This window comes from Chenopodium album, chromosome 5 (genome assembly GCF_948465745.1).
Source record: "Chenopodium album chromosome 5, dcCheAlbu1.1, whole genome shotgun sequence".
NCBI classification, from domain to species: Eukaryota; Viridiplantae; Streptophyta; class Magnoliopsida; order Caryophyllales; family Amaranthaceae; genus Chenopodium; species Chenopodium album.
Genome location: NC_137838.1, coordinates 1,998,608 through 2,006,794, shown reverse-complemented (window position 1 = coordinate 2,006,794; position 8,187 = coordinate 1,998,608). Strand labels below are relative to the sequence as shown.

The following is an 8,187-nucleotide window of genomic DNA, read 5'->3' as shown; positions in this document are numbered from 1 at the left end:
AAATATTCTTTTGATCCAACCTAGCACGTATCAGCCCACTCTATAACCATGCCTTTCACTCTTTGAGAACTTTTAAAAATAATAATAATAATAATAATAATAATAATAATAATAATAAATAATAAAATTAATAAAGGTTGATTTGACCTTGTTGTCTTCTTAATTTCAAATTTTCAATCCAACTTTTTCTTTTACCTTTTATAACTAGTAATCAGAATTACGAGTAACTTAATAATCAAATTCATGTCTTTCAAAAAAAAAAAAAAATCAAAATCATAAACTTATTAATATGAACATAAGTTTTATGTATTTCATCATGTAAAAAAATAAAATAAAAAAGCTAATAGCAATGAGTTTAAGACTATAGAGCATGCATAATTTCAATTTAAAAGTAGACATGTGAAAATCATCAGGGCCTAATTTAAAAATAGGCAAATAGACCTTAAATTGTTTGAGACGATCTTGAATTTCTTGTTTATTTTAGTAAACAAATTTATTTTATCACATTTGCCAACGGACAATTTCACGATTAGTATCTCTACATAACAACATGTAAAAAATTAAGAACGTTATTATCAATAAAATTAATATCGAGGTGATTCAAATAAGATCTCAAATGACTATACTTTCTCATAGCTATATATAAACAAGGTACCCATGTACATTTAGGTTGTCAACAATATTTTATGTTTTTTTTTTCAGGTGTTTTCCTTGAAAATAGTGTGTTAAAAAACTCTCACAATAATAGGGTACATGGTGCACCTTACAAAAAGGGGGGGGGGGGGGGGGGGGAACAAAGAAAGTATAAATTTTGTAAAAATTCAACTAGGATTTGAGCCCGGACTTCGAGTCTTAACGTGGGGTTAACCATTAGTATTTTTCAATTTATAACTCAATTTTGTCATAATTAAATTTGTTATCAAAAGAAAACGTAAAGTATGACATAACTTGGTAGTAAGCTAGTAACTGGTAAGACATTTACTCAATCTTCTCATAACTAGTTGAACAAAGCTCCTTTATATGAAATGATATTGTAATTCATTGCGAGAAATTTAGTGTTAAGGGTCGTATGTAAGGTTACGATATCCGATCGACAAAGCACACAGAAGGAGCATTGTGAAAATTAATTTCAAGATCAAGATTTGTATTTGTACAATGAATATGCTTCATTTTTGTAAAAGAACGAATTTGTTCTAAGCAACCACAATAAACAAATTTAAGCATGATATGGAGCTGAGTATTTTATGAATCAATACTCCTTAATTAAATTAGTTCCTACAATTTGAGTTTCATACTAATCCATAAAATTTTGACCATCCTTCTGTGAGCTAGCTTAGGTCTAAGGTTGCTATTTTTCTCATCTCTTTAGAGAGAAATCGAGATGAACCCATAATCATTAGGTTTCGAGGGTAGGTGATGAATGGAAAGGAGTTCGGGATCATCTCACATCTAAATTTGCTTCTTTTGGGAAAGGAGCAAGATAAAGAACAAACATATTTGATTATGTATTAGTAAAAAATGGCCAAGGTTACTATATGATTAGTGAAAAATGTAAAAACATGTTGATCATAATAACACAATTATGGTAGTTAATGTAATCTTGGAAGTAAGACGGCTAATACTCTCTCTTGATCTCTTCTGTATGATAATTTAAATCTGCTCCCTTTAACCAAAAATAAAATAAAATATTAACACAAAGTAAGTATTAGTTCAGCAGCAATTACAAAATCATACATTATTGATCTTAATATTATAGCATCTCATTGTTTAGTTTGTCCATCCTATATTTCTCATCTAAGGGCTTGTTCACATTTACTGAACTAAGCTGAACTGAACTGATTGGAGATGAACTAAAATGAATATTTTATGAGAGAAGGAAATTGGAGCTGAACTAAACTGAACTGAAATTAAGCTGAACTTAACTGAACTGAAATTAAGCTGAACTAAATAGGCTCTAATTGGTTTCAATCTAGAAAGATTTGATTAATTATAATTAAAGGGATGACCTTAGTTGTTCAAAGTTCAGACATTCAGTCCTCATTTTCTATAAATACCAGAATGCCACAAATTAAACAAGTCCAAAAATTAATCAACCACTAGAAATTTAGGGTTTCATAAGAGGGACATAATATACTATTTAAAAACTTATCTATTCGTTGGTGAATAAAAATTTAAAAGCTATTAGATTTAAAAATTAAAACTTTTACACCTCACAATAAGAAGAAAATTATATAGTAACTACCTTTAAATTTGCAATTTTCTTTATAATAATCAATAGTCTAATTAGCTAGGGGAATAATAAAGAATATGTAGTCAATTAGCCGCAAGGGTATAAATGTGAAGTAAAGCATGCTAATGAAGATGAGGCCAATAAATTTATTAGTATGAAAATCTAAGTACAATAGCTTAAATAATTATCAAATTAAGTAGGGTAATTTGAACTAATAGAGTACAGTGTTTTAGACTATTGTACCGGAAAGGAAAATACTTGATAATGGAGTTTAAAGAGTATTTGGAGCTATTGTAATACCATAAAAGCCTTAAGAATAAAATTAGGTCACGGCAAAGTTTAGATAATCATCGCACTTCCCATAATTCAATTGATTACTTACTAAAATATGCAACTACTAATCTTTTCAAAAGAAAGCATATTGTAAAGTTGTAATATAACACAAAGAAGTATATATCTAGAATCTAGATGGTCAAGACATATTTTATGAATGAATTGATTTGTTTAAAAAAAAGATGATCAAGACATATAATGTACCTTGAAGGAAATGATAGGGAAAGCCACAAAAATGGAAGAAAAGTTCACTAACAAAGCTTTAGTAAGACGTGACTCTAATAGGCACAGTAATTGATCACTTGACTTATAAAGACATGATTCTAATAGGCACATTAACTCATCACTTGACTTAAAAAGATGTGACTCTAATAGGCAGTGTAACTCACTTGACTTATAATAAAAACGTGATTCTAATAGGCAGTGTAACTCACTTGACTTATAATAAAAATGTAATTTTAATAGGCATAGTAACTCACTTGACTTATAAGTTAGATGTTTCGTGCTTCTAATACTTTTAATATGAAACAAGCCAACTAATCTAACACTCACGTACAAGTGCACCAAATTATTAATAACCTCCTTCATTGGAAAAGACTTTATCCACATCACATTCAACCGTATACAAAGCACACCAAGTAAGAAGATTAGAAACAAGAAAAAAAGAAACAGTTGTCATTAATCTTCCTTCAGCTTTATAATATGAAATTAATTACACTAGTTATATATCTGTAAAAACCCAGCCAAGTGTAAATGATTTTTTTTTTGGTGAAAATGATAATATATAGTCACTCCTATTTTAATTTGATTTTACATCTCAAGTACCAGTGTATGATCTCTAGCTTGCAGTAATTATTACATGTCTGAATTACTACATGAACAAGCTTTGATTTACATATACTGTATGTGTCAGCTACAAACAATGTGCTTGAATATTTAATTATAATTTATGAAGGTAACATCTAATGTCATACTAATCTCCAAACACCAACAATGCTAGATGGGTTAGTCTGACAATTTCATCCTATATATACTTGTTAGAATACGTCTTGAATTAATTAATCACATTCAAGTCAACATAATTCGTATAATGTACTTTAAGCTAATAATGTGACAACTAGATCTAACCTACAAAGTAATAATATTACTTAATAATTTTAGGTTTGAAAGATCTCTCTCGTACTACTGTTCTCCGAACTCACTAAATAAAAAAGGCTCAAAATATTCAAGCAAAATTTATAGCACATTCTCAAATAAAACACACATCCCAAACCAAAAAATGCACAAAAGAAAAAAAAAAAAAAAAAAAAAAAAAAAAGTCAATTGACACACAAGTAGTAATAATCCAAACAAGTAATAATAAAATTAATTAACAAGTCTAGCCTAAAATGGTAGAACACATATATTGATTCACAAATTAGTAGAGTACTACTGTAATAATTATTAGTACCAAAAAAAAAAATTCCTTATTGAACAGTCACAATCACTGACTCACATCATTTCTCCTACACTTAAATTCTAGCTTCAATTATCCAATTAATTACCTCCCAATAATTCCTTTTTTTTTTTTTTTTGGAAAAAAAAAGGGTATCCCAATAAATTTCTGAAGAAAACCCCTCAAAAAATAAAACCCTAGCATAAAAAGTACTCTAAATACCCCCAACAATGAACAGTCAATTTTATAGGAGTATTTCCTCTTTCTACCACATACCCTGACAAATGGCACAAACCCACATAAACATTTTTCCCCAAATATAGATATCAATAAATAAAATTAAAAATAAAAATACTCTAATAAAAAAAAAAACCTGTAATATTTTAGAATTAAATTTGTTGCAGAAATCAATTGCAACGAGCAGAGGCGGCGGATGAAAGCGACGACTGAATCTGCAACAAGTGATGGTAACAGTCAGCTGCTGTTGGTCGTTGTTCTGGGTTTTGCTCCATGCATTTTCCTTCCAACTCTTTTAGCTGTTTTCCTACTATTCCTTCTGATTTCACTTCACTTGTCTTTATCAAATTCCCTATTCCATAAACATCCACTTTCACCCCATGCACTCCTCTCCCCATCTCCGGTGCCACCGCTGTCGCCGTTTCCGATACGTTGTATGGATTTATCTGTGGTGCCCCTACCGCCTCCTCGAACCCCGCCACGAACCACTCCTCCACCTTGGATTGCATTACCATTAGGACTTTTTCCCATGACAAGCCTCTATGCATGAAACTTAGGTCATGTAATGCTACTAGTGCTTTTGCTACTTGTTTTAGGGCTAGTACTAGTTGTTGTGTGTTTTTTGGCTTTGTCTTTACTCCTCTTGGTTTGAACACAAGGGCTAATTCTTCTTCGTCGTAGGAGATCATGTGTTCCGCGTGTGGGACTACTCGTTGGTCTAGGACCGAGTAGATTTCCTTGGTTGTTTGCCATCTTCTTTTGCTAGGGTAGAATCTTGTCGTCGTCGTCGTTGTCATTTCAATTATGTTACCATCCCCTTGATCAAGTCGTTCATAGTCGCTTTGGGAACAATTCTTGGTGCACCTCTCGGCTAAGGAGGCTAATAGGATGCCAATTCTCCAACATGGGACTAGTAACTTGACTCTCTCTGAAGGGTTTGTTAGGTCTAGGGAGTAGAGATCGGTTCGGGTTATGATCGAGTCTTGAGATGATGATGAGGGTGAAGGTGAGGGTGGGCTTAATGCACAAAATGTAACATTGTGTCCAAGGGCATAGTACCCTAACACATAAGGAAGGTCATTGTAGGTCCATGAAATTTTTTGTGTAATACTTGAAGAAGGATCAATAAAAGGTTGTGATTCTCTAAGTTGATCAATTTCCTCACCTCTCCAAAGACAAAAATTCTTCACCATTCCTGTTAAATTCGGCCATTGATCTCGAATTGATTCGGAAGATGTTGCCTTGGTGAGTTGCTTCCTTGTAAAGACCATCTCATATGGACAAAATTTTGACACAACTCGGTTGATACAATCATCCCATAGGGAAATGTAGGAGTCCCGGCTAGATGAGGTTGAGGCGGTTATGCTTGGGATTGATCGAATGAGCGAGCTTAGGACGTCAATGGTGAAAGACTTACAATCTAGTGGCTCGTTTGAGGATGTGGTGAAGAAGAGCTCTCTCCCTTGAGGCAAATCGCGGTATATGTCCTTGCGAAGAGGTAGCCGAAACTCCTCCGGTGGAGGCTCTTGTATGTACCATGATAGCTCAAATAAGGTTGGTAGTGTTGTCGGTGGTGATCTTAGGCAGCCAAGATAATACTCTGTAGGGTCTTGGAATTCCCCTATAATTAATTAAGAAGTAATAATAAATCACTAAGTTACTTCATGTAATAAACTTTAACAATTCCATCAAAATGTAATGCTATTAAACAAAAAATGAAACCAATAATTTATAGAATTGTATAAATTTGATCAAGAACTTACATCTTATAGAGGGTTCAGCTGCTATTGCAAAAGGGAGTCTCTCATTAAAATCTACATATAATAAAAACATGATCAAATACTCACATTATAATGTATGCAACATTCAAGTAAACAAATAACACTATTATGAAGTAGTTTTAGTAAGTGTTGAAGTATGTTATTACCGGCTGATGACATAGAAGGAGAAGGCGAAGAGGAGTGCTTTCGTCTTCCTAACACCTTGAGCTGTTGACCGGGGGCGAACCGGTCAACGGAGAAGCCCTTTAGAGGGCCATCTTCAAAGGCTTCCAAAGAGGAAGCCACCATAGAATCATCAAAGTAAATAAGTTCATCTGCATTCAACAAATTGTTAGACCCTTGTACTTTTACTCTTCCTCTATGGTACTCACCTTCCTCCGCCCACAAGCTCACCCACTCTTCCCATATCATCCTCATTCTTCCGATTCTTCGGAGCTCGACTCGAGGCGATCCACTCGTTGTTGACAAGGGTGACATTCCTACGTTTGATGATGAATGTGGCTCGAACCCAAGAAAGGGATTCCTTGGGTTATGCATCAAGTAAGATTGCATTTGCCTTGCCCTTTCTATAAAAAAACAAAAAATGTAAAGTTATTATTAACTTTATTCCGATTTAGTTATCACATTACTAGTTCGTTATTGATAGAGAATATTACTCTTTTCGAAATCCATGATATGATGAGTATATTCGACTAATATTCTCTATCAATTTCAAATTGCAGTATCAACAACACGTGTTAATAATAATAAATAATTAAATAATATGAGACGAAGGGAATAAACAGACACGAACATACCTGAAAACATGCTAGAAAGAGGAAAAGTATCATCCCTAAAAGGGTGAGGAGGAGGCAAAGCTTTAAGACTAAAATCACAAGGATTAGTAGTACTAGTAGAAAATGATCTAGAACAAGTTTGAAGAGAAGTAAGATGAGAAGAATGTCTCATTTTAGGGCCCATAAATTGAGACAATTCTTCAAAAACTTCTTCATCAAAAGAAGCAGGTAATCTATGAATCTTTCTTTCATAAGGTGAAAGTCTAAAATAACTCTTTCCAACTTGTTCTCTTTCACTACCTCTTTCCCATTCATAAACCTTCCTAAACTCTCCCAACATATTGTCCCACTTTGTCCCTGCTGTTTTTGCATCCCTATTCACTCCATACTTGTTTAAGAATTCTGCCACTTCTCTATCTTTTTCAGCTCTTGTTTTCCCTCTCCCTCCACTTCCCCCTATGCTTTCGTACCCGGAACCTGAACCGGAACCATCTCCTTGATACTGAGCCCTCCAAGCCTTAGCTAGCCAAAGCATTTCATGGGGTTTCCAAACTGGACTTACATACTTCCCTTTCCTAAACTGTTGCTGTTGTTGTTGTTGTTGTTGGTTTTCTTGTTTGTTGGTAAGTTCTTGACCAGTTGAAGAAGATGGGATAGGAGAAAGTGAAGGTGAAGAAGATGAATCAGGGGAAGTTAATTGGGCTTGTGGGTTTGAAGGAGATGGGCTTGATTCTGGGTTTTGAAGGCCCAATGGGCTTTGTTGCTTCCATTGATGATGCTGATGATGATGAACATATCTTGGCCTTTTTGATTGTTCAAAATCAAAGCTTGAAGGAAGAAACAGAGGAGGTGGTGGAGGTCCCCTGATTTTCTGGGTTGTTGCTGAATCTCTCTCTTCTTTCTGATGATGTGGGGAATTTTCTCTCTCTTCTTTGTTTTCACTCATTTCATGGAATTTTAAATTAAATTGGAAATAAAAAAAATTCCACTGTTTTTGGTATGAAAGAACAGGGGACTCTGTAAAATTAACAGGGGAAAATAGATGGGTTTTGCTAATTTTTCTGGTTGAATTTGAGAGAAAAATGGGAGCTTTAAGAAAAGAAAAAAAAACAGAAACTAGGGTTTTGGAGGGGTTTGAATAAGGAAGATTTATGTACTGTACTTAATATTATTATTACAGTGAATATTAATATTTATTAGTAAATGTTTGAAAGTGAAAGTAATTGAAAAAAAACAGAGGAAGAAGGAGGGAAAAAAGTGGGAGAGAGATTTGTGGAAACTAACTGTACTAATGAATGTGACTGTTCAGTTTTGGCATTTTTTTTCAATTCAAAACCCTGTAAAAAGAAAAGTTTTATGAAAATTTTTTATATTTTTTGAAAATTTGATGGGTCA

General features: G+C 33.4%; 1 protein-coding gene across 1 annotated transcript; it reads right to left on the bottom strand.

Moving 5' to 3' along the window:
* Positions 1 to 3,417: 3,417 nt before the first annotated feature.
* LOC145631292 (uncharacterized) lies at positions 3,418 to 7,933 on the bottom strand. Its single transcript, XM_081683375.1, has 4 exons — positions 6,814 to 7,933; positions 6,163 to 6,582; positions 5,999 to 6,049; positions 3,418 to 5,856 (listed from the first exon to the last, which is right to left on the bottom strand). Exons 1-4 carry the CDS (start codon positions 7,736 to 7,738, stop codon positions 4,406 to 4,408), a joined length of 2,847 nt encoding a protein of 948 aa, XP_081539501.1. The 5' UTR covers positions 7,739 to 7,933; the 3' UTR covers positions 3,418 to 4,405.
* Positions 7,934 to 8,187: the final 254 nt, after the last annotated feature.